The 27,624-nt window shown below is 40.8% G+C and overlaps 1 protein-coding gene across 1 annotated transcript in view; it reads left to right on the forward strand.

The window, feature by feature from the left end:
* Window positions 1–25,272, forward strand: part of LOC128542750 (NLR family CARD domain-containing protein 3-like) — a 98,807-nt gene extending 73,535 nt beyond the window's left edge. The window contains exons 5-10 of the mRNA XM_053512728.1: window positions 9,269–11,048; window positions 12,068–12,244; window positions 14,520–14,693; window positions 22,197–22,370; window positions 24,402–24,578; window positions 24,741–25,272. Coding sequence (XP_053368703.1) covers window positions 9,269–11,048; window positions 12,068–12,244; window positions 14,520–14,693; window positions 22,197–22,370; window positions 24,402–24,578; window positions 24,741–24,777 — 2,519 coding nt within the window. The 3' untranslated portion in view covers window positions 24,778–25,272. The remainder of the gene's footprint in view (window positions 1–9,268; window positions 11,049–12,067; window positions 12,245–14,519; window positions 14,694–22,196; window positions 22,371–24,401; window positions 24,579–24,740) is intronic.
* Window positions 25,273–27,624: the final 2,352 nt, after the last annotated feature.

Here is a 27,624-nt window from a genome sequence, read left to right on the forward strand (position 1 = left end):
GTGGCACAGTATTGTACACCCCTACAAAGGTTTGCCGCATTGTGGTGGCTTGCGCAGTGTTGCACAACATTGCTCAAAAGAAAGGTATACCTGTTTCATCGAATGCCCATGCTGAAGATAATGAACCCGACCCTGGCCCTCCTAATGCAGTGCATAATGCTATGGCAATACAGCGTCATATAAATGTAATAAATGCAATGTAAAAAGGCTAGTGAATTTAAACTTTTTATTTTTTCACAAGTTCTTTAAGTGAACCACTTATTTTCGGAACACACCGCATTAACAGCATGAACCATGTGACGTTGGGTCTGCATGACTTCTTCCATCAGTACAGGCCTTGAGTTAACAGCGATCAGTGGTGGCACAAAGGATGATGATGATGATGATGATGCACTGGATTGCGCACAGGATGAGGTTGCTTGGGCATTTGATGATGGCGGCACACTGGACGTTGGTGGAGGCACACAAGATGCCAGTGGTGGCACAAAGGATGGTGGTGGAGGCACACAGGATGGCGGCGGCAGTGGCATGTAGGATCTAAGCCTACATCCCTTGTCTACCCCACTTGGACCACTCACCGGGCTTGAAGGCATTCCAGGAATAACTTTTCCTTTAATCATTAAAAAACATTTAATTAAAGGTTGTATTGCATATCTGTAAATGTGTGAAATAAAATGTGCACTTGATGACTTACTTTTGTCTTTTTAAGTTACATTTTTTGCATATGAATAAACAGGAAAATCGACTATTTTAATAAACGTATATCTTAAAGGGGTCATACAGGCCTACATGCACTTTTTTAAGCTGTTTGGACTGAACTGTGTGTTAGGAGAGTGCGTACACCACCACTCTACGATAATAAAGAGCCGACCAGTGGTTTTCTTTTCATTTATTACAATAACATGCCCCTTCTGAAATCAGGCCAATCGCAAATGCCTGTCGATGTGACGCCACACCACAAGAGGCCACTCCTACACTAGTTGATTGACACTGGTGTTTTAGCAAAGACCCAGAAGAAGCTGTCGGCCATTGTTTTTCGCCGCTGGAGCAAAATGGCGCCTAAGCGAGTGTTGTGTACAGTTGTTGGGTGTAATAGCGGACACAGCAGTCGTCATTCACTACCTAGGGTTAGTGACCTAGGGTACCTACCTAGGGTTAGGTATCTGAGCCACTGAGGACGCAGTGGCTGAATTTAGTTTTTAAAGCTAACGTCCCCGCCGATTTACCTAAATGCGTTCATGTTTGCGATAATCATTTTTCATCGGTTTCTCTCTCGGTAAGTTTCTCCACTTTTGTTATTGTTGCTCGCGGCAGCGCAACAGCCCGTTAATTCATGCCCATGCAGTGATGAGAAAGGCAAATCGAGTCAATGCATGTCTATTATTTTAATTTCTGCGTTGTCAGGCTCAGGCTCTATATTTCAGCGTTTTCCAGTTTGGACTGCATTACCCACAAAGCACTGCATTGTGGGCAATGCTTTGTGGGTAATGCGGTCCAAAGCATTGCCCGCACTGGACTACACTTCTGTGGCTATACCCCACGTGTGTTGTGAAGACACGCCCCACAGAACTGGGGGGGGCGGGCTCAGCAGAGGTCATGAGCATTTAAATTAGCATGTACTGAAACAGGTTGCTGGGAACAGAGCTAGTTTTTACCAGGTAAAAGTAGTGTTTTTTTTACACAATCCTTTTGAATTTTTAATTAACGTATAATGACAACTTTTCATTAGGACCCTAAAGATTATATTAACATTTAATGAAAAATGGGATGTGTAGGACCTTTAAGGACAGCTGCATCTATTGCTAGATTTGTCACTTGGATATTTTAGGACTTTCCACTTCCGCGGAATTTGAATCGGTTGATTTAAATTATCCACAATAAAAAAGCAGAATTTTAAACAGACAAAAACTTATATAATGTGGAGATAAATCAATTACTTACCATTTTCACCACAAATCACATCCGTATCACCTTGGAATTCTGGAAGAACTCTTAATTCTGTTTCCCCTATAATCGTGCCCACCCTTGCATCAAAGGCTGAGAGGTCAGTGGTTCCTTGACCACCACCAGTTGTTACGACACTGCGCCTGTGTGCACATATTCTTTTTTTTAACGACTACTTTTAAGTCTTTTTTTTTTTGTCTCTTGGACTGTGCGAGGCACCGAGGTAACAGCATTGACTGCTTCTATTACTTGCTCCCATTCTAACATCTTTTTTTAATTTGAAATGCCCGCAGAGAGCCCACCAAATAAAACTTTTTTTTGGCTCTCCACCTCAGACAGCAGTACCTCCACAATATTCAGATAATTGTGATTTATAAAGCAAACCTTGCGCAGGTTCTGGTGTACGTACGGTTTTATAAATCTGAAAGGTTTTGTGCGTACGCAAATTCTGCCTATCCTCACTTTAAAGATGAAATCTACGCAAAGTTTCATACATGAGGCCCATGGTGGTTTTATTTCTTTCTTACCACTTTATTTGTGGTCTATGAAAACAACCCCTTATGTGGTTGCGCTACAAATAAAATAAAATGCCTCTACAATAACCTCTGTTATTGGAAAAAATAATTTGCAGGGTGCAATATATTTCAAAATAATAAGCTTTGTTTCAAAATATGTTCCATTATTTCACAATATCATTAATTCATAGAGTTATTTATTTTATCATGTCCTATTTATTTATTTATTTATTTAATTGTGAACACTTTGGAGTTCCATACTAAAGGACGTAATGTTTTTAAAATTATAAATTCCATCAATGTTTTGTAAATGGCAAGTTTTAGGTTTCAATTACTATAAATAAAATTTAATACTTTTATCACTTCTAGTTTTATTGGATTGTAAAAAAGTTCCCGTTTTTTTGTGTCACCCTGTACAATGATTATTTCGAGCATATTTTTTCACTTAAAGTATATTTTCCAATAATATATATTTTGGAAAGTGTACTATAATACAATTATTTTGAAGTATGTAAGGGTCCACCACCAGAAGTCACTGTTTTTTATTTGTATTTTTTGTTGGCTGACTCAGTTTCCCAGCAGGTACCTCGGTCAGGTGATGCGAGTGCCCACCTGAACCGAGGTAGCCATTAATCCATCTATAAATAGCTGTTTGGACTGGGGGCCTGTTTCAGAAAGGAGATTAAGTGAAAACTCAGAGTTTGGTAACCCTGAGATAAGAGAAAGTCTGAGTTTTCCGTTTCAAAAAGGCAGGTTTGTCAAACCCGAGAAAGCAGGTAACTCAAGCCTGTTTCTGAAAGAGAGGTAACTATTACTCAGAGTCAGTTACCGTGGTAACTTACTCTGTGAACCTAACCTGGTCGGGAGCAGGTTTTATTCTCTGAACTCGGAGTTTCTGTCGGTCTCCTCCCCTTTTTTAAAGACGCAGCGGTATTTCTCGCCATAGCCTTAGTCATTCATTGCCCACATTTCGGTCCAATAGTTAGGAGAATGGCTTGTCCTTTTTTTGGAGGATCCCATAGATGAGGAGGCTGCATTAATTCGAAGAGAATTACATTTACGTCGGGCAAGGATTTTAAGACCCAGAGTGGATTTTGTCTTTTCCCCATACATTTTTGTTTGAGCGTTACCGTTTTTCACCACCACCACAAAAAATAAAATAAAATAAATGAAATAAACACAAGTCACAACACTTTATTTGGTCTTCTTTATTTCCTAAAAAATTAAAAAGCAACTGGTAAATTTCTATATTATTGAAAAACTTTTATATAATCCACGAATCACAATACACACCTTACCTGTAGCTTGTGTTTCAGGATCTCTATCTCTATATCGGACTTTAGGATCTGTCGATCCAAGTATATCATTTCTTTTTGATTTGCTTAAGTAGATGCAGTCTATATAACTCCTTTACGGGTAACTGAAAATATAGTAGTTTAGGGTTACATCATGTTGTACATTGAATAAAACTCTGGCATTTACTGTACATCACTGAACTGTGTTCATCTGTGCAGAAGAAGTTGATGGACCCTCTTCCTCCTCCTCCTCTTCCACACTCTGGAGGGTGGTGATGGGGGAAGACAAGAATACGTTTATACTTGGATATACTTACATTCTATAAGTTACTGGACACAAAAATGTAAGGATTGTTTTATGTCTACAGACATAACATTACCTCTATAGGCCTATCTGTATCAGCAGAAATAGTGTCATCATCCCCTACATCCTGAGAAGAAGAGCATTTGGTTGAGCACACTTTATAATATTACTTAGCCTACTCAATACACCAGAAATTAGGACACTTACAACTGCCGGGGGTTCTGATAAGACAGGAGGCTCCAAAACGCAGATATTGCCATCAGAATCCATTGACACCAATTTAAAAATGAAAGATGTGTATATATATATATATATATATATATATATATATATATATATATGTATATATATATATATATATGTATGTATGTATGCGTGTGTGTGTGTGTGTGTGTGGCCCTCATACAGTTTATGTAGGCATGTAGGCACTTGTGTCCTGTGGAGTGACTGGCTCTGATGAACACCCTGCAGGAATTCCCTCAGCCACTTGCCTTCCAGTGTTCAAATTTAGGGCCATCTCCTCAGCATTTGTGAGTGGTGGTGGTGCAGGGCCTCCCCCTGTCTTGCGAGCCTCTGCCTTCTTTCTGTTGGTTGAAGAGACGTCAAATAAAACAAAAAAGAGCACTGTATGAAAACAGCATTACACATGTATTGTCATGTACATCCATCACATGCTCAAACCTTACCTGATTGAATTATGTTTTTATATTTCATTTTCAGCTGCTGCCATGTTCTTTTAATACCTGCAGGATTGCACCTACATGACAATTACAATTAGATTCAATAACATTTTAAGTTTTACCTTTGATATAACTGCAAAAAAAAAATAATAATAATTAGCTTCAATTCACTGACCTTCAACAGGAACATGTACTGTAACTAGAGTAATGGGATTATTACTCGTTCTAAAATCAATTTTTTAGTACTGCTAACATTCTAAAGGTTATATGTTATATGCAGTAATATGCTATTTTTTTTTTTTTCAAATTTCTTGTAGAAACTATGCAGTACCCTATTTTATGTAATTTAATGCAATTTCATCTGAAATTACTTTACAGTTATGGCCAGTTCCCAACATTTTCAAGTGAAAAGTCAATAAACGTCACACATTACTTATTATCTATTATACTGAAATATTTAATTGCTTTAAATGTAAACTTACGCATTAACTTGAGCAGCTATGTTTTTCCACGCTACCTGTCTCTGTTTCGCGAGGCAGTGGTGTTACTTTTTTTTTTTTAAATATGTGCTCATATTTGCTATAAGTCTGCATAAGCATATCAAGTTCAGTTGGGGAAAAAAATGCCGATTTTTTTTTTCTGCTGTTGCCATGGTGATTCGTAATTATTATCAACTCCATTGATAATGGCTTTTTATAGTCGCGGTGTGCACGCTTAACTCTGAGTTAGTCCACTCAGAGTTGATTGACCTTACTCAGATCAGCTGTTCTGAAACCGAAAACTCTGAGTTTTTAATCTCTGGGTCAATTAACTCAGAGTTCAAGTTTAAACTCCGAGTTGTTTGAACCTCCTTTCTAAAACAGGCCCTGGGAAACTGGGTGGAACATTTTTGGTTTAACCACTGTCCGTTGTGTGGGCATTTTGTTTTGGTTTATTTTGGTTTGTTTTGTTTTGTTTTGTTCTTTGTTTAGTTTATGTTTTAATTTAAGTTGTGTTGACTTGGGCTCTCAGTTTGGCAATGTTTCTGTGTATGTTCTGTGTGTCTGTGTTAGTGAAGCTGATTCAGTCCTGTCCTAAATGTATGTAAGTACTGTGGTTGTTGTCCTCCTGTGTTCTTGTGTGTTTAGCTAGAGCCAGGTAAGTAGCTAGGTGTGTGTTTGGCTAGGAGTGTGTTTAGCTAAAATCTATGTTGAGTTAACTAGCATGCTTCTAGCCATAGCCCCTTTGTGTCTCTAGCTATTCTGTGTTTCCTGTCTCCCTAGTGTCCCAGTGAGCTTGGCCTTTGAATGTTTCCTAGCCGAGCCACTGGGTATCCCTTGTCTCTGTGTTTCTGTGCCCCAATTCCCTAGTGTGTGTTGAGCTATTAGGTAAGTGTAGCTTAGTGCATGTTGGGGATGAAGACATGCTTAGCTAGGTGTATGTGTAGCTGACTGCCATGGTTAAGAGCAATCGTAACCATGTTTAACTAGAAGCCATGCCTAGCTGACTGCCATGTATTTAGCCCTAGTCCTGTTTCTACATGTCTCCCCCTAGTTTTAGCTCCACGCATAGTTTGTGTCCCGTTATGTGTTTGTCCTCCCTCTGCCTGTGTCTCGCCACAGGACGTGTGTTTTTCGTCCTCCACTCTGTGTCCTGCCAGAGACTCCTTGTTAGCACAGGGTTAAGTATTGTTTGAGTTTGGTTGTTCCTTTGTTTGTGTCTTTATTTATACTTTGTGTTAACTGGTCATTAAAGACTCTTTTTTTTTTTTTTTTTTTTTACACAACCCCTTTGCCTCTATGCCTGCTCTCTCTGCCCACGGTGTTCTACACCAGCCACTACACCCAGTTCGTGACATATGTTTAAAGTTTAATTCCAAATTTGGTAAAAAGCATGATGTTACTATACATTTTATATATTAACTCATGGTACAACTTTTTGTTAGTATATTTGCAGTGTACTATCAAGGTTTTTAACATATTTGTAATACATCAAAGTTTATTTTTCACTGGGGATTTCAGGGATTAAAAAATACTCATTTCAATTGGCTCAGGTGAAACCAGGTTTCACCAGAACTCCTGTTGAAGTCTTAGCTGTGTACACCAACACACTCTGATTCCTCACACAAAAAGTGAAAGCGTCGCTTTGTAAAAGGCAGCGTTCATTTAGCAAGTATGTTTGTGTTTTGTTGCATTTCTGGTGGATCAGTCATAACATACAGTGGAACCTTGGATTACAAGCATAATTCATTCCGGAAGCAGGCTCGTTTCCCAAGACACTCGTAAATCAACGCACATTTCGCATAAGAAATAATGGAAATTAAAATAATTCGTTCCACAGCCCAAATAAATAAATACATAAAAATAATTAACACAAAATATAAAGTAAAAATAAAACAAATAAACCTGCATGTTACCTTAAATAAAGTAAAAATAAATCTATTTACTTTAAATAAAGTAAAAATAAATTTATGCGCACAGGCGCTGTGTGTGTGTTTTTTTTCTCTCCTGTGTTGCTGAGTGTGTGTTGTGTGTGCGCGTGTAATTTGACACTGTGCCGGTTGTGAGTGAGTGAAGGACCCCCTTTCTGTTTCTCACACACATTAAAGGCAAAAGAGAGACACACACACTCAAACACTCACACACTAACTAAGAAAGAAAGAGTCTGTGTGCGCATCTGCGCGGTGTCAAATTAGGCGCGCGCACACAAATAACACACACACTCTGCAGGGCAAGAGAAAGAAAAACACATACACATATGGATGTTGAATATACCAGTAAGAGACAAGCACTAAGACCCAGCAGGGGAGATGATTACCCGCAGCACGAGAGAGAGAAAAACCGCTGGCTTAGTTGTGATCACATGATGCTTAGCATCAAATCAATAAGCGCATGCGTGATACATGACACTCGGTGCTCGTAAACCATGACATTGCTCGTTTTCCAAGTCAAACTTTATTTAAAATCTTTGCTCGTCTTGCGGAACACTCGTAAACTGAGTTATTTCTATTCTAAGGTTTCACTGTACTTAGATCACAAATAATTATTCAATACTGGACACAAACAGTAAAAAAGCATGATGATTACTATTATAATAAAAAGCTTAAAGCGTTTTGTGTGGATTCACGCAACAAGTAATTTTTTGGGGAAAAGATTCTTCTTCTAATTATTATTATTCTTAAGGTTCTTATTTTCTATATTCTTGTTGAATATAGTCAGGGGAAATAGCGCTCCGGCACCACGCCAGATTTTTGGGCGTGCAGCGTACTGTGGCTGCGGGATAAAAAATCAGGTTCGCGGATATTGATCTGTCATTTCTCTAGACCTGAGATGTGCAAGTGATAGAGAAGGAACAGCCAATCAGCAGTAGTGTGTGTGGTTGTCTGTAATTGGCTAGTTTTGTGGCTGTTTTGTAACACTGGACAAAGTTGAGCGAGCGTACAGGCAGAGTTGAGCGCCCACAGAATGGAGAAAGCAGAATCGCTCAGAATTGTGGCAGGAATATAACGCCATAATATTCCACCCTCAATGATCGATCGTGTGACTGATTTAAAAAATTGCTTGTGCTCCTTCCTTGCTGGGCTTTTTTGACCTGTCGTTTAATATCACTCACCCACTCGTCACTTTATGTAAGAAATTAGCAGAGGATAATCAATTAGTTAATCAATTCCTGTTTACTTTGAACTACTATTATTGCCACTTACTGACCTGTCTTGCATCTGTAGCATTTACTTCCAGTGATTGTACTAAAATGGGCTTATAATGTCAATCTAGGCAGTGAACATATTGAGAAGAAAATGCTGTATTTTCTTGAATAATACTGGGGGCATAATGCAAATATAAAAATATCTTAAAAGAGACTTGACAATAATGATGATCAGAGGTATGTATATATATATATATATATATATATATATATATATATATATATACAGTAGACTTTATATATTTGGACCCAGGGCCAACAAGTTATGTGGTTAAAGTGCGTCGCATACATAGTACCCCCACCCCTACTCACCTCGGGGACAAGGAAAAAAAGTTCAGGCTCAGGAATTTTTTCCACTATCAGCCCTGTATAGTCCTTTAGAGCATGCCACACCATTTCAATGGTGACAAATAGGGGTTTTAAGATGAATGAAAGACAGAGCAGCGATTCATGTGGATTTACACGACAAGTCATTTTCTTGGGGAAAGATTCTTATGTGCATATGAGAATATTTATTTGAAAATATAGATTTATTTATTTCAGATATGTTGTTTTTGACATATTCACAAATCATGACGTTTACATAGTGAACAATATCAGATAGCCTACTGTCAGGAATCACCAGGAGCAACTTTCTGCACAAAGAATTATCATGAATATGAACTGGTGCTTTTCTGTTCTGTTCATCATATAGCTTGTGGTTACTCTGTACAATGGTCCTGTTCCTTTAGTAATATTTATTACATGAATCAGGAATAAACAGTAGCATTTGTAAGAATTTTACATTTTATATTGAACATACAGTATTGATTTAGTAATAAAACATGTTATTACTGTGTTCTTTAGACTTTGTGGACTCTGTGTATCAGCCAATGTTCAAATCCAGCCTGAGAGAGAAGTTTAAAAGAGTTAATGAAGGAATCTCACAGCATGAAAGTTCAGCACTTCTGAATGAGATCTACACAGAGCTCTACATCACAGAGGGTTGGAGTGGAGGTGTCAATAATGAACATGAGTTGAAACAGATTGAGACAGCGTCCAGAAGACCAGCAACACAGGAGACACCCATCAAATGTAATGATCTCTTTAAAGACAAGTCTATCAGGAGTGTGCTGACTAAAGGAGTTGCTGGAATTGGAAAAACAGTCTCTGTGCAGAAGTTTATTCTGGACTGGGCTGAAGGAAAAGCAAATCAGGACGTCAGCTTCATGTTCCCACTTCCCTTTAGAGAGCTGAATGTGATGAAGGAGAAACATCTCAGTCTGATGAATCTTCTTTACCATTTTTTCCCAGAAATGAGAAAACTAGAATTAATAAACTGTAACTCCTACAAGGTCCTGTTAATCTTTGATGGCCTGGATGAGTGTCGACTTTCACTAAATTTCCAGAAGAATGAAAGAGTGTGTGATGTGACAGAGTCAGCCTCAGTGGATGTTCTACTGACAAACCTCATCAAGGGGAACCTGCTTCCCTCTGCTCTCCTCTGGATCACCTCTCGACCAGGAGCAGCCAATCAGATCCCTCCTGAGTGTGTAGACCAGGTAACAGAGGTACGAGGGTTCAGCGATCCTCAAAAAGACGAGTACTTCAAGAAGAGGATGAGTGATCAGAGACTGGCTAATAAAATCATCTCACACATGAAGTCTTCAAGAAGCCTCTACATCATGTGCCACATCCCAGTCTTCTGCTGGATCTCAGCCACTGTTCTAGAGAGAATGTTGGGTGAAGCAGAGAGTGGAGAGATCCCCAAGACTCTGACTCAAATGTTTACACACTTCCTGATCTTTCAGATCAAACACAAGGACCAAAAGTACCATCTGAAATGTGACATTGATCCTCAGCAGACCAGAGAGAGTATCCTGGCACTGGGAAACCTGGCTTTCCAACAACTGGAGAAAGGAAACCTGATCTTCTATGAGGAAGACCTGAGAGAGTGTGGCATTGATGTCAGAGAAGCTGCAGTGTACTCAGGAGTGTGTACCCAGATCTTCAGAGAGGAGTTTGGGCTTCACCTGGGGAAGGTCTTCAGCTTTGTACATCTGAGTGTTCAGGAGTTTCTGGCTGCTTTATACATATTTTTGTCCTTCATCATTAAAAAGAGAAACGTGTTAGTGGGGCAAAATCCTAGCGTTTTAAATTTCTTCAGTAATCCAACCATGTCTGATGTCCTCAGGAGTTCAGTGGACAAGGCCCTACAGAGTGAGAATGGACACCTGGACCTGTTCCTCCGCTTCCTCCTGGGTCTCTCACTGGAGTCCAATCAGACTCTCTTACGAGGTTTAATGCCACAGACAGGGAGCAGCTCTCACAGCAAAAAGGAAACAGTCGAGTACATCAAGGAGAAGATCAGGGAGAATCCATCTCCAGAGAAATCCCTCAATCTGTTCCACTGTCTGAATGAACTGAATGATCAGTCTTTAGTGCAGGAAGTACAAACTTACCTGAACAGAGGAGATTACAGTCGTCTCAGGGGAACCAGACTCTCTCCTGCTCATTGGTCAGCTCTGGTGTTTGTGTTACTGAACTCAGAACAGGAGCTGGATGTGTTTGATTTGAGTAAATACGACCAATCAGAGGAATGTCTTCTGAGGCTGCTGCCAGTGGTCAAAGCCTCCAGAAAAGCTGAGTGAGTATTTTATTTATGTTGTCAGAGTGTGTGTAAAATCAGATGTCTTATATAACAGATTTATAACTGTAAGAGCACAGACAGAAATCTGAACACTCTTTTCTTTCTAAATTATTTTGCACATTTAAGGCCATTTTGATACAGTTAGATAGTGACATATGTCAAACAGTTTTAGTTTCAGTTTAAATTGTAACCTATATTTAACATATTTATATATTTAATTGTTACATAATGTTGTTAATCTGAAATCGAAATCTGAAATGTAAATGTAGAATTAAAATATTTTGTTTATCTGCTAATCGACCCCTCAGAGTGCATCATGATAAAACACAGTGCTGATAGGGTTGCCAGATTTACATTATACTGTATAACGTTAAATAAATGGGTGGGGTTCGACTGGCAACCATCATGCTTTGCGGGAGGGGTTGTTTTGTGTTCACCCTGTTGGGGAAGGGTGTTCGGGTTGGTGGTTTCGGCCAGGTTGTGTGTATGTGTGTTAGATGTGTGTTTTATTGATGTTGAATGTGCTGTTTATGCTGTTTCGCAGCAGGGAAGCTCACTCGTCTCTCCAAGTTCCTTCTTAGCGGTAAAAAAAGGTTACTATATAGTAACGTTTTTCATTGCTAAGAAGGAACTTGGAGAGACGAGTGAGCTTCCCTGCTGCTATATATATATATATATATAGTTTATTTTTGTAATACATTATGCTGTTAAAATATATCTGCAGTGTTAAAACTTGAACACAGATCATAGTGTAGTGTGTGTAGGCTGCTTGCTCTAACATGTGTGTGTTATGTACATGACCTAATGGTCTTATAATAAACTGTAGCTGAGAGACGGGCCTGCTACTGTAAATGTGCTGATGTGGCGTCCTGTCCTTTGATTTCTGTGTGTGAATGAAACACACTAACATTTCTGTTACATGTTAAACTTTATCTGTATTGTGTGTGTGTGTGTGTGTGTGTGTGTGTGTGTGTGTGTGGGATCAGTGATCTAATATTTCATCATTTCTCTTCCAGTCTGCGTGGGTGTAATCTGACAGATGAGAGCTGTAGAGTTCTGTCCTCAGTTCTCAGCTCAAACTCCTCCAGTCTGAGAGAACTGGACCTGAGTCACAATAAACTGATTCAGGATTCAGGAGTGAAGCTGCTCTCTGCTGGACTGGAGAATCCACACTGTACACTGGAAATATTGAGGTACACACACACACACACACACACACACACGCCTGTGAAGGCTGTTACACTAACCTGAAAGCACCATGTTCGTACAGTGGAACCTCGGATTGTGAGTAACGCAGTTTGTGAGTGTTCCACAGAACGAGCAAAGATTTTTTATATATTTTGATTTTGAAAACGACAAGTCTCATGTATCTCATGAGTATCATGTATCACGCATGCGCTTCTTGTTTTGAGTGTCACAGGTTCACAACCGAGCCAACGATTTCCTTTCTCTTGCGCTGCGCAATTGTGGGTAATCATCTCCCCTGCTGGGTCTTAGTGCTCGTCTCTTACTGGTATAATCAACATCCGTGCATTTTTTCTCTCAGCCTATCGTTATGTGTGTGCACGCGTAATTTAACACCGTGCCGGTTCACACACTCTCTCGCCTTTAGTGAGAGAGAGAGAGCAACAAATTATATTCGTTATTCAAGGTTCCACTGTGTGTGTGTATATATATATACAGTGGAACCTCGGATTACGAGCATAATTCGTTCCAGAAAAAATGGAAACTTAAATTAGTCGTTCTACAGCCCAAAAAAATAAATACATAAAAAGAATTAATAATTAAAATAATTAATTAATAATTTAATATTAATAATTAAAAATAAAACAAATTAACCTGCACGTTACCTTTCAAAAAAGTTAAAAATAAATCCCAGCAGATAAGCATTTCCCTTTGTGCATGCAGGCGCTGTGTATGTGTGTGCGTGTGTGTGTGTGTGAGGCTAAAGTAAGTGGAGATGCGTGCTTTCAGCCCCTCCTGCCTCCCTTTCCTCATCTTACACATTAATACTTTCTTCTCTCGTTTAAACACACTCACACACACATTAACGGACAGACTGTTGTTCTCTCATAATTTATTAAAGCTTCTCCGCTTTTTTTATGTTGCTTGCGACAGCGCAACAGCCCGTTAATCCATGCTCGTGTAATGATGAGATGGACAAACTGCTCGATGCCCGTTCTTTTATTTTCTGCATTGTCAGATTATAGTACAAACTTTCGGGTGGATCCTGCATTTAAATCCAACTAAAAAAACTACTGAAGAACAAAACTCAGGCTCTATATCCTAACTTAAATCTCACATTTGCGTTCACACACATCGGACTGCATTACCCACAATGCATCTCCCGCACTGGACTACACTTCCGTAAACAGAGGTCATGAATCAACATCTCTCTCCCGCTAGACTGTTTTATCTAAAAAAAAAAAAGCGCAAACTAACAGAATCACTGCTGTAAAGTAAAACAAACAAACAAATGACCCAGCACCTTACCTCTAAAAAGATTTGCGACAGAGTTTCTTCAGAGAGCAGAGTGTGTGTCTCTTGCCTTCATTTCTGTGCGCGTGTGTTTGTGAATGAGGGTTTCACACACACACACACACACACACAGCCGGCACAGTGTCTAATTACACTCGCGCACACACACACATACCGCGATGAGGAAGAAAGTAGATTTTTAACCTCTGTATTGAGAATCTATTTTGCCTTACTCGCGCGCACACACATGTGTTATAAGAAACAGTACAAGCGCTGTACACACGCGCTTCCGAACACATAATAAAATATGTTTCACACACACGTAGTCACAGTGTTATAGTAAACGTACAACCATGCACAGATGTTTATTATACCAGTAAGAGACAAGCACTAAGACCCAGCAGGGGAGACGGTTCCGCAGCGCAAGAGAGAGAAAAACCGTTGGCTCAGTTGTGATCACGTGACGCTTGGCGTCCAAACAAGAAGCACATGCGTAAAACATGATACAGTACTCGGTGCTCGTAAACCAAGAAAATGCTCCTTTTTCAAGTTAAATTTTATTTAAAATCTTTGCTCATCTTGCAGAACACCCGTAAACCGTGTTACTCGTAATCCGAGGTTCCACTGTATATATATGTATATATATAACTAGTTTATTTTTGTAATAAATTATTCTACATCTGCAGTGTCGTTTGTTGTTTGTAGAAACTTGAACACAGATCAGAATGTCATGTGTGTAGGCTGCTCACTCTCACATGTGTGTGTTATGTACATGACCTAATGGTCTTATAATAAACTTTAGCTGAGAGATTGTGCAGTGCAGAAAGACGTCCCTGCTCCTGTAAATGTGCTGATGTGGCGTCCTGTCCTCTGATTTCTGTGTGTGAAAAAAACACACTCACATTTCTGTTACATGTTAAACTTTAGCTGTATTTTGTATGTGTGTATGTGTGGGATCAGTGTTCTGATATTTCATCATTTCTCTTCTAGTCTGCGTGGGTGTAATCTGACAGATGAGAGCTGTAGAGTTCTGTCCTCAGTTCTCAGCTCAAACTCGTCCAGTCTGAGAGAACTGGACCTAAGTCACAATAAACTGCAGGATTCAGGAGTGAAGCTGCTCTCTGCTGGACTGGAGAATCCACACTGCACACTGGAAATACTTAGGTACACACACACACACACACACACACACACACACACGCACAAACACACACACGCACACACACACACGTGAGTGACCTCCAACCTAGCAATGACGTAACTTTGTTTAACACTCCCTTGTGCCGCTCCGGCAGCCTGAGCACTTTGAACTGCCTCTGCACTGTTGCAGGACTGCAATTAAACGTGTGGTGGTGGCAAACTTTTTTGTGATTTTCGCACATTTTGCTGCTTCCACTTGTAGGCTTTTGCGTCTTTTCTACCGCAGCTTCTCTGCACCCCCCTTGCTCTTTTCTCTGTTTTTCTGGTTTATCCATTGTTATAGACAGCCTCATCTGAAACTCCAGTCGAACTCTAAATAGCAGATTTTGTCAAGGGGAGATGAGGCCAGGAGGGGGAGGAAGGCAGGGCGTGGCCTGAGATTTCATTGGACTAGCTCAATGTCCTTTAAGACAGTCAACCAATGGGCCGTGATTCGTGTCTCAGATACTCTACCGTTGCCGTAATAAATAAATTGGTCCAATAAACTTTTTAAAAAATATTAAATTATGACTGACAGTTTCGGCCCAAAAAAATGCGCGTTGGCCCACCGGGCATTGCCCGGTATACCCTATGGTCAGTCCAGGCCTGTTTCCAATGCTGAAGCAAACATAAATTTTATTTCACAATAGATCTTTCATGATGAATGTGTGTATATGGGCTTTAAATTATGTTTATAATAATGAAATGAGATGTCCTACATCACGCTTCAAACTTCATGAAAAAAAAGTTTGTTATATAGTTTTTCTAATGTCTTAACAGGGACAAAACAATGAAAGACATGGCAATGTCTCGGTTTAAATTGTCTTATTGTATTCTTTCATTTCCTGATATTAGGCTATCTGATAGTGTTAACTTTGTGAATGTCGTAATTCGTGACTATGTCAAATATCTGCGTTAAAATGTAAAAATGTGTCGACATTGAGCACCATCAGAAGACATGAATGAAGAAACAAACAAATTTTTAAATATCTATAAATAAATATTCTTATATGCACAAAAGAATCTTTTCCAGAGAAAATGACTCGTCACATGAATCCACATGAAGCGCTTCAGGCTTTTTATAATAGTAATCATCATGATTTTTCGCTGTTTGAGTCCAGCATTGAATATCTATTTCATCCATTATTAGACCACGAATGGCTGGAATGTGGTGGGGAATTTATGACTGAAATAAAGCTGCTCATTTGTGTGTGAACCCGCGTCCACACTGTGTATCAAATCTAACTAGAAAGAGTGATTTTATTGTTACCATTACACTTTGTTTTTAGGAACTTAACATGCAACCAAATGCATTAAAGTCTATAGACTGTTTAAAGTTCTTTAATAATCACAGTGTAAACACTGAAATAGCTAAGAACTACAGATTAATGCCACAAAAGAATAAAAAAGTATGATAAATAAAAAAAAAACAGAATGTCAGTATGTTTATACCTGAGACTGAAACATGTCTGTCCCTACAGGTAATGTGTTTCATGTTTCTGGGAACTTCAACACAGCCTCGAGACGCGCATGTTTAATGACCACATCTTGTAAATAACACAGCCACAGTCCAAGGTGCTTTCAGGGGGCCCCGGCCCTGCTATAGGAACTTTAAAGGGAAATGGGTGCATGGGAGCCTACTTTTAGCAGGCCCTCTAAGGCCCTCCTATTATGGTCCTGGCTTCTGGCTACCAGGAGGTCCTAGGGAGGATTAGGGCTTTGGGGGCTTTTAGAGGGCCCTCTGATTCAGAGGGCCCTACTAGGAGGCCCTAGGGAGGAGGGTGTAGTGTACCTTTAGAGACCATCTGATTACAAGGGCCCCTACCATGGGGCCCCTGGCTTCTAGGGGGAGTGGAGGGGGGCGTGTTAACAGCCTTACAGAAGGCCCTCTGACTAGGGAGCGGTAGCATGGTGGGATGGAGGCGGTTAACCTGTCCGCTGAGTGGCCCCCAGACCAGTGTAGCAGTGTAACAGTTTGACCAGTGTAATCACTCGTTTCTCGTGGGCATTCCCAAGTTAAAATCATGAATATGTTTTTCTTGTCGCGGTGCAACGTGTTTTTTTTTTTTGTTTGTTTGTTAGTTTTAATCTGTATTATAGTATACTTGCTCTCCCAAATCTATATGGCATAAAGTAAAAGAACGAAAAGTAATGTAATAAAATTAGATCTACAATCGCAAATTTAACCTGATAAAGACTTCCATGAGCCGGCAAGAAGACAAAAGGATCACACAGCTAATGACAACATTAACTGTAGCTACAAAGTTTTAAGGTAGGACAATAGGTTTAATTTATCATTTGCCCAATGTGGCTCTAGTTAGGCAAGAAATTCACAGCACATATTATTTTGACCGCATTATATTTCTTGTTGGGTCTATTTGTTGCACCTTAAACCATCGTCAGATTTATACATGTCAACTTGCATCTGGCAAGGTAACGACCGGCCACCTTACAACTCCATGAGCGCACTTTTCCACAACCCTTTTCCTACATTCTGACAACCCACGTGTAAACCTGCTGTTTCTCTAAGTTATTGGTTTATTAAATATGACACGGGTGGGTAGTATTTGTGATTTCGCCTGGCCCTGCGCATGATATGACTGCCCCCTAGCTACGAGGATGTAATTGTCTTCTTTGGGAAAGCAGCAAAGCAACAATTGCAGATTATAACAGGTACATGGCATTTCAAATTCAAAATTCAAATTTTATTTGTCACATACACAAACATACACAGTACGAAATGTAGTGAAATGCATTATACGACTGCCATTGACCCTAGAAGAGAATTAAAGTTTAGAAATAAGAAATAAATATGAATAAAAGAAATACGATATAAATTAAATAAAAAATTAAATTAAACTAGGAAAATTAGACCTAAAAATAAAAATAGAAATGTGCTAGGAAAAAATAGAACTAAAAATAAAAATAGAAATATGATGTGCAAAAATAGAAATCTACTGTACAAATTGAAATATACTGTGCTGTGTGTGCAAATATGCATAGAACAAAGTGACTTTGTGCAGAGGTTATTAAAGTGTCTTTGTGCACTGGTCCAGGATGTAAACGTAAAACTGTAAAATGTAGTGTAGTTGTGAAGGTAGGTGTGCAAAGTTATTAAAGTGTCATTGTGCAATGGTCCAGGATGTAAACGTATGACATGTAGTGTATATATGAAGGAAGGTGAGCATGTAATTGTCCATAGTGTTCATGGATGTAAAAAGATTGATAGATTTGATCAATTATGAAAAAGATGAAAAGATTGTTAGTTCTGCATAGTGGTGTGGTTGTGGTTGAGAGACCTTATCGCCTGCGGGAAGAAGCTCCTCCTCAGTCTCTCTGTGTTGGCCTTCAAGGAGCGGAATCGCTTCCCAGACCGCAACAGAGTAAACAGTCCGTTATTGGGGTGGCTGAGGTCCTTCACGATCTTCCTGGCCTTGGTCAAGCACCGCTTGCTGTAGATTGAGTGCAGGTCAGGGAGCTCGATGCGGATGATGCGCTCAGCTGATCGCACCACCCTCTGTAGAGCTCGTCTGTCCTGCATGGTGCTGTTCCCGAACCAGGTCGTGATATTTCCCGTCAGGATGCTCTCTATGGTGCAGGAGTAGAAATTCCTGAGCACCTTGGAGGGCAGTCTAAAGTCTCTCAAGCGTCTGAGGTGGTAGAGATGCTGCCGGGCCTTTTTTACCACGGTGTTGATGTGACAGGACCATGCCAGGTCCTGCGTGATGTGAAAACCGAGGTATCTGAAGCTGTCCACTCTCTCCACTGGGCTCCTGTTGATGACTGGGGTCTGGTAGTTCCTCACCTGCTTTGTACTAAAGTCCACTATCAGCTCCTTTGTCTTACTGACGTTCAGGAGGAGATTGTTTCTCTGGCACCAGTTCTCCAGATTTCCAACCTCCTCCAGGTAGGCCGTCTCATCGTTGTTCGTGATCAGGCCCACCACAACAGTGTCGTCAGCGAACTTGATGATGGTGGTGGAGCTGGTAGTGGCCACGCAGTCATGGGTGTACAGAGAGTACAGCAGGGGGCTCAGAACACAACCCTGGGGGGCTCCAGTGCTGAGAGTGAGGGAGGCTGAGACATGTCTGCCCATCCTTACTGCCTGTGGTCTGCCAGTCAGAAAATTGGAGATCCACTGACACATTGATGAGCTGAGTCCCAGGTGCTCCAGCTTGGTGGTAAGTGTGGAGGGAATTATGGTATTAAATGCAGAACTGTAGTCGATGAAGAGCATTTTCACATAATTCTCCCTCCGAGTGTCCAGGTGAGTGAGAGATGTATGGAGGAGATGAGAGATTGCATCGTCCGTGGAACGGTTTGTACGATAAGCGAACTGTAGTGGGTCTAGTGTGTCTGGTAGTGAAGAGATGATGAAGTCTCTGACCAGGCGTTCAAAGCACTTCATCACTACTGAAGTGAGGGCTACAGGGCGATAATCATTGAGGGAAGCAGGATGAGGTTTCTTTGGGACAGGAACAATGATGGACTCTTTGAAGCATGTGGGGATCACCGACTGAGATAAAGAGATGTTGAATATCTCTGTGAACACAGGTGCTAGCTGGTCTGCGCAGGCTCTGAGGATACGACATGAGATGCCGTCTGGTCCTGCTGCTTTCCTGGTGTTCACTCTCTTGAAGGCTCTCCTCACGTCATGCTCTGAGATGATGAACGCGCTTCCGGTGCTGGCAGTGACTTTCTGTCTGCAGCCGTGAGCGCCGCTAGCATTAGCATCGCTAGCGTCTTTAGCTGCAGCCTCGAAGCGAGCATAGAAAGTGTTCAGCTCGTCTGCCAGAGTCACGTCTGCGTTTATCATACCGGATGTTGGTGCTTTATAATCCGTTATTGTTCTTAATCCCTGCCACAGGCTCCTAGAGTCACTCTGTTGGAGTTGTGACTCTAGTTTCCTCCCGTAGCGCTGCTTCGCCTCTTTCACCGCCTTCCGGACGCTGTATGACGCAGCCTTATATGGTTCCATGTCCCCCGACGCGAGTCCCGTGTTGTAGGCAGCGGTGCGAGATTTCAGAGCGTCGCGGATGGTTTTATCCACCCACGGCTTCTGGTTGGGAAACGTTTTAATAGTCTTTTTCTCCACAGTATCGTCCGCTAGTTTCCCGATGAATCCCACAACCGCTTCCGTAAACACGCTGACGTCACCATCGGAGCTGTTTCTGAACATGTCCCAGTCTGCGTCATCGAGTGCGTCCTGTAACGCGGCCACCGATTGGTCCGTCCAGCACGCGACCTCCCTCTGAACCGGAACTTCCTGTTTCAGCCTTTGTTTGTATTTTGGCATGAGGAAGATGGCGGCGTGGTCGGATTTACCAAACGGTGGACAAGATTGTGCCTTGTAGCCGTCCTTGACCGTTGTATAGCAGTGGTCCAGTGTCCTTTCGCCCCTGGTGGGGCAGGTGATGTGCTGATAAAAGTTCGGCGCTGCGCGTTTGAGGTTGGCACTGTTAAAATCCCCCGCCACAATAAGCGCAGCGTCCCGGTGTTGTGTTTGTTGTTGTGTGAGTGCCTCATGCAGCTCGCATAAGGCAGTGTCCGTGTCCGCTTGTGGTGGAATATAAACAGCGCTGATTATGACCGATGTAAACTCCCGAGGAAGGTAAAAAGGACGACACATGATGGACAGTAGTTCCAGGTTGGGTGTGCAGGAGCGTGTGAGAGGAACAACGCTCGCGCTGTTGCACCAGCTGCTGTTCATCATTAAACACACGCCGCCTCCCCTTGACTTCCCCGAGTCCCGCGTCCTGTCCATGCAGTGAACCGAGAAGAACTCCGCCGGCTGGATGGCGTGGTCAGGCACCGCTGGGTTCAGCCATGTCTCAGTGAAGCAGAGGAGATTGCAGTCCCGAATGTCTCTCTGGAACTTTACCCTGGCCCTGAGGTCATCGAGCTTGTTTTCCAGTGACTGGACGTTGGCGAGCAGGATGCTAGGCAGAGGTGTGCGGTGTGCACGGGCTCTCAGCCTGTTCCTGACGCCGGCTCGTTTCCCTCGAGGCCGCCGCTTCGCGTCGCGTCCTTTGTTGTCCCTCAGGATCTCACTCGGCCAGCTCGGATCTGGAGTTAAAAACGTCGAATTGTGAGTACATTGTATACCAATAGAAACAAGAGTGTCTCTATCATAACTAATGTACCCCATGGTGGTAATTTTGCCGGTTTTAAAACCCTGTAAACTAACTTAAAGAACAAAAACAAAGAAAAGGTGGTCGGAGCAGTCGTGACGGCAGCCGACCTCACCGGCGCCATCTTGGTGCCAACTTTGGTTCACTTTTATAGACATTTTCCATTTTGAACTAGCACATTCTGGATAATTCAAACAAATAATGTTTGTTATGGTACGATCTGGTTGTGCTACGTTGCTACCTGTCTCTATAAACAGAGATGGGTAACCTGGTGCTAACATTAACGTGAGGTAATGGCATTAGGCTGTACTGATTATAATTTGAGATCCAACTTACTGTATCAACTTAAGCCACCTTCTTTTCACTTTTTCCGAGGTAAAAAGTGACAAAAGATAGTTTTGTCAACATCATTTTGCTTTTACAACATGGTACGTGTAACAGAGTGTAAAAAGAAGGTTAAATTAATGCATAAATAGGGACAGCGCCATCTGTTGGGTTGGGATGGTATTTGATGTGTGGAATAAGGACCGCCCACAGCAGAGCTGATGAGACACGCTGTGGGTGAGTTGCACGTTTAAAACTCTAAGAAAAATATCAGTTAAAAAGTTATTTAAAATAAATAATATAAAAATTATTTTTTTTTTTTAATTCATCTGTTTGTTAACTTGTTGGGTAACTGTTAGTACTCATTTGGCGTTGAATGTGTTATTTTATATTGAGTTATTTTGATTTGTATTGACTTGTTAATCTGTGTGTTATCTTGTGTTTTACATAGAGCTGATTCTTTTCTCAGGCAACCGAATCTTTATTTCACACTATATCCTCATTGTGCAGGTATGCTACAGGAAATGTTCTTTTAATTGTTTAATTGGTTAATTTGTTGAGAGTTGTGCTTCTTATTCCTTAAAACCTGAATGAATATAATTCATAATGTTTATTGTAAAGAAAAAAAATTCCACTATACGATTACAAAGCTAAAAGATTTCATTTGATAAAAAAAAAATACGAATACTGTTTTGAATTAATAAAAGCAGAGCTGATGAGACACGCTGTGGAGCTGATTCCTTTCTCAGGCAATCAAATCTTTATTTCACACTACATCCTGATTGTGCAGAGCGGAGACACACTGTGGGCCACTCAGGCAAGACTGTCACATACGCGTACGCTGCACTAGTTTGGACCCACAAGTGGCATGATGACGTAGCAACTTGCCATCCCAGACAATGCTGCCGTTTTTTTTTTTTTTTTTTTTTTTTTAGGGGGGCCCTCGCGAACGTTTTGCCCAGGGGCCCACACAACCCATAATCCGTCCCTGTGTGTGTATCAGTGTTCTGATATTTTATTATTTCTCTTCCAGGCTGTGGGAGTGTAATTTCACAGATGAGAGCTGTAGAGTTCTGTCCTCAGTTCTCAGCTCAAACTGCTCCAGTCTGAGAGAACTGGACCTGAGTTACAATGAACTGAAGGATTCAGGAGTGAAGCTGCTCTCTGCTGGACTGGAGAATCCACACTGTACACTGGAGAAACTGAGGTACACACACACACACACACACCATGGCCATAGCCGTTGGTGGGAACAAGTCCATTTGAACATTAGGGAATGTTTCCCACCAGCCCCTAATGTGCGCACACACACAAACTTAATAATAATAATTTGTGATTGCGAGTTCCTGGTTTGCGAGCGTTCTGCAAGAGAACACACAGCTCGGATTCTTTTTGTGGTAAAGTGGGTTTGTTTTTCACTTATCCACTAGATGGCAGTAGTGGTAAGGATTTGTATGTTAAAAAAGAGCGGAGAACAAGCAGCTGAACGCGGGAAGCAGAGAGCATGTGTGGGTCATTAGCAGTGGCGGTTCTACACTGAATTGCTTCCTGGGCGAGACTCCCTCCCGGCGCCCCAAGCCATCTAACATTCTTATTAATCTAATATAATCTAATTCAAGGGAGGAACAATTAGCTCCTTGGTTAATTTACTGCCTCAAATGATATGCTTTGTCACATAACAGAGTTATAGCAAATGGAAAATGTCTTTTAAACTATCTACACATATGTAAATTACACTGGCTATATACAGTATACTGTAAATATATTGTAAATACATTGGTTATAGCCAACAGTAACATAAACAATGGAAATAAATAACTGTACTTGCAACAGTTTTGTTGCAAAGCATAATTTTGTGGTTAAATTTAATTAGATCTCATGTTGTATAAATTGCTGAAAAAACAATAGAACCCTGCCCAAAACTAATAGAAGATGTAATAGATTTAATGGTTATAATGGGAATTGTTTTAATAGTAAGTATAACAATGTCTGCTGGTATATGATGGATTCTATTGGTGGGTGGGATGGTAAATCCTATTGGAAAAGTGTCCAAAACAGACTACAACAAGGAATTTTGTAATAGTTTCACTGGAAAAAGTTAATGGTTCATAATGGTATTTAATAGAAACCATTAGAATTTCTGTGATGGTTTGTATATTAGGCTTTAATTTTGTTTTTTGTTTAGCAAGGCAAGCACAGCAAGCATCATAAGCAAGAAGCCTAACAAACCTAAGCGTTAACGTTATACCACTAATTAACATAATGACATGAATACCTTAATCATACAGAGAGAACATTGTTTCATAACTTTATCTTATGGCCGTTTCTCCGCATCTTCTTGTCTTTTTTTTTTTAAGTTAGGCACCTGACAGCTTCGGCCTTTTTCTCTCCGTCACTGTTTACTTTGTAATCGACGATTCGACAATCAACAGATTTCCCCCAACATTGTCACTCACAACCAGAAGTCAAGACTAAACGAATTCACCTCCACAACATAATTGATTTTATTACCTATTTTTATTAACCATTTCACACAATAAAATGAAGGAAAAAAGTGCTATTGGTCTGTGTTTATAATATTTTAAATGAAATGTGCGTTTTTTGTAAGAAAGTCAGGTGTCATTTAGCCCTGGTCCCTCCTTGTCCGCTACATTTCGGAGAGGTAAACTGTATTCTGCGCCCCCCTTAACACCCCCTCCCTAATCCCCTCTTCTCTTTGCTCGCTCAGCTTCTTATTATTTTTTCCTCCAAGTTCGTGTGCCACCCCCATCCCCCCCCCGCATATCATGGAAAAATGCCTAAAACCGCCACTGGTCATTAGTTATTGTTATAACTATTTCATGCATTTCTGTTGCTGTCAATAAAGGCATAAGTTACAGAACTGTCGGCTATATGTTTTTTGTAAATTAGTTAACTAAAAAAAGTTTAAAAAGGTTGATATTTTTCATTTTAACTTTATATTTTGTATTAATTATTTATATACCAATGTTTTTGGGTTGTGAATCGAATCGTCTGACTTTCCATTATTTCTTATGGGATATTCACTTTGATGTACAAGCACGCTTCCGGAACGAAATTATGCCCGCAATCCAAAGTTCCACTGTATATATAATTATACTGAGTGATCTGATTTTCAGAGATGTAAAGGAAATGTTCTGTATATACAGATTTTGTGTAGTTCATGTTTTCAGTGTTTAAACTGAGTGTGTTAGGTGTGAGATGATTTTCTTTCTTGCAGGATGCGTTGCTGCAGTATTACAGGTGAAGGTTGTGCTGCTCTGGCTTCAGCTCTGAGGTCAAACTCATACTCACACCTGAAAGAGGTGAATCTGTACGGTAATAATCCAGGAAAATCAGGAGTGAAGCTGCTCTTTGATCTACTGGAGGATCCACACTGTAAACTGGAGACACTACTGTGAGTTACTGATATACACAAAATAAACTATGATATTAAATAACACAAACTGTATGATATTAAATAATATTAACTGTATATTAATATTATTGTGTGTGTGTGTGTGTGTGTGTTTATACTAATGTTTTTTCGTTTACACTGATGCTCTTCTCTGACTTTCAGTATTATGAAATATAAACTCAGCAGGACTGGTGTATGACAGGAGTCTCAGCTCAGACCTCTTTTCCAGGATAAAGCAGTTTTGGTGAAGCGTTAGAACCCGTCCCACATGTCCAGCAGTTTGGGAGCTGAATCATTCATATTCAGATGTAGAAGCTCCATAACAATAACCGTGACTGATCACATCCTTTTATCCTCTCAGCCACAAGTTACTTCAGGCTTTAATAACATATTTTACACTCCAAAGTCAAATCCTTCAGCGTCTACACACAACACAGAGACCTCATCAACACCTCATCACACTGATTACACAAATACACATCCATGTGTTGGAGCTGTTTATAGATTATTTTACCTCCTTATTTTTATCTCTTTATTCAGAGTGTTTCTGCTCAACATGGCTTCATTCAGTTCATTGTGACATAATTTGGAAATATTTTTCTCACAATTTATTAAGTCACAGTCGTGATTTACTATTTTTATATTATTGTTGTTCCTTGTTTGCTAATCTGTTAGCTAACAGAATTTATTATTATTTGTCATGGTGTGTTATTTTCTTTTGTACATTATTGTATCCTGTGCTGTCTGTGTTTTAACAGAATTCATGTAAAAATAAATAATCGTGTAATCACGCTCACATTATGGTTGTTACTGGCAGTGAGGTTGACTGGAGAGTCGTGGTTCTACATTCATGCCACTATGGTTGGTTCTTCTGACCCGTGCACTTTGCGTGCAGGTGAGGGTTTGTTGGGCTTTACAGGAGAGGTTACTAACACTTCACTGCTCACCCTTGTTGACCTCTGTGTTGTCTTCTCTCAGGTTCTGGAACATGTTTGATGTGGCTGGTGTGTTTCCAAGTCTCTCTTTACGCTACCTCGACTGCTGTTTGAGGTGTTAGTAGCACAAATGCACATACTGTCAGCCATTCCCCCTACTGACACATGGTCCTTAACGTGTGTCAGTTTAGTTTTATATTTCTTTTTTTATGACCTTGATCTCCACAACACACAATAAGGAGGTGCTGGTGTGAACTATGATAACAGATTTCACTAAAGAATTAAACACTGAAATAATTGAATCAAAAGACTCCGGTAGAAGGAGTAACTGTATGAAGTTCACAGGACCTAAAATGTGACTTTGGGGTGATCGGCACTAGTTCAAATGAATTACTTGCCCTTAGCTTATACATTTGAGTGCAACCACACAAATTGAAGCTGGAAATTGAAGGGATAATATTCAATGTTAGTGGTTATGACCCACAGGTAGGATGTGAGTTAAAAGAGAAGGAGAAATTCTGGAGTGAGTTAGATAAAGTGATGCAGAGCATCCCCAGAGGTAAAAGAGTGGTGATTGGTGCAGACTTCAATGGACATGTTGGGGAAGGGAACAGAGGTGATAAACATGTGATGGGCAGGTTTGGTCTTCAGGACAGGAATGTAGAAGGACAGATGGTGGTGGACTTTGCAAAGAGGATGGAAATGGCAGTAGTAAATACTTTCTTCCAGAAGAGGCAGGAACATAGGGTGACATATAAGAGTGGAGGCAGAAGCACTCAGGTCGACTACATCTTGTGTCGACGTTGTAATCTGAAATAGATCAGTGACTGCAAAGTGTTGGTAGGGGAGAGTGTAGCCAGACAACACAGAATGGTGGTGTGTAAAATAACCCTGGTGGTGAGGAAGGCGAAGAGGACAAAGGCAGAGCAGAGGACAAAGTGGTGGAAGCTGAGAAAGGAAGAATGTTGTGAAGTCTTTAGGGAGGAGTTGAGACAGGCTATGGGTGGTCAGGAGGGGCTTTCAGTTGACTGGGCAACTACAGCCAATGTGATCAGGGAGACAGGTGGGAGGGTACTAGGTGTATCATCAGGTAAGGGGAAAGTGGACAAGGAGACTTGGTGGTGGAATGAGGAAGTCCAGGAGTGTATACAGGGAAAAAGGCTAGCTAAGAAGAAGTGGGACACTGAGAGGACTGAAGAGAGTAGACAGGAGTATAGGGAGATGCAGAGTAAGGTGAAGGTAGAGGTGGCAAAGGCCAAACAAAGAGCATATGAGGACTTGTATGCTAGGCTAGACAGTAAGGAGGGAGAGGTGGATCTGTACAAGTTGGCAAGGCAGAGAGATAGAGATGGAAAGGATGTGCAGCAGGTTAGAGTGATTAAAGATAGAGATGGAAATGTACTGACAGATGCCAGGAGGGTGATGGGAAGATGGAAGGAGTACTTTAAGGAGTTTATGAATGAGGAAAACGAAAGAGAACAAAGAGTAGAAGAGGTGACTGTTGTGGAACAGGAAGTAGCAAATATTAGTAGAAGTGAGGTGAGAAGGGCATTGAAAAGGATGAAGAGTGGAAAGGCTGTTGGTCCTGATGACATACCTGTGGAGGTATGGAAGTGCTTAGGAGAGGTGGCAGTAGAGTTTCTGACAAGTTTGTTTAACAAGATCTTGGAGAGTGAGAAGATTCCAGAGGAATGGAGGAGAAGTGTATTGGTGCCAATTTTTAAAAACAAGGGAGATGTGCAAAGCTGTGGCAATTATAGAGGTATAAAGCTAATGAGCCAGACAATGAAGCTGTGGGAAAGAGTAGTGGAAGCTAGGTCAAGGGCAGAGGTGAGCATTTGTGAGCAGCAATAGGGTTTTATGCCTAGAAAGAGTACATCAGATGCAGTATTTGCTTTGAGGATGCTGGCGGAGAAGTACAGAGAAGGTAACAGGGAGTTGCATTGTGTCTTTTTAGATTTAGAGAAAACATATGACAGGGTGCCAAGAGAAGAGCTGTGATATTGTATGAGAAGGTCTGGAGTGGCAGAGAAGTATGTTAGAGTAGTGCAGGACATGTATGAGAGCTGTAGGACAGTGGTAAGATGTGCTGTAGGTGTGACAGAAGAGTT

Source organism: Clarias gariepinus, chromosome 15 (genome assembly GCF_024256425.1).
Source record: "Clarias gariepinus isolate MV-2021 ecotype Netherlands chromosome 15, CGAR_prim_01v2, whole genome shotgun sequence".
Lineage (NCBI taxonomy): Eukaryota > Metazoa > Chordata > Actinopteri > Siluriformes > Clariidae > Clarias > Clarias gariepinus.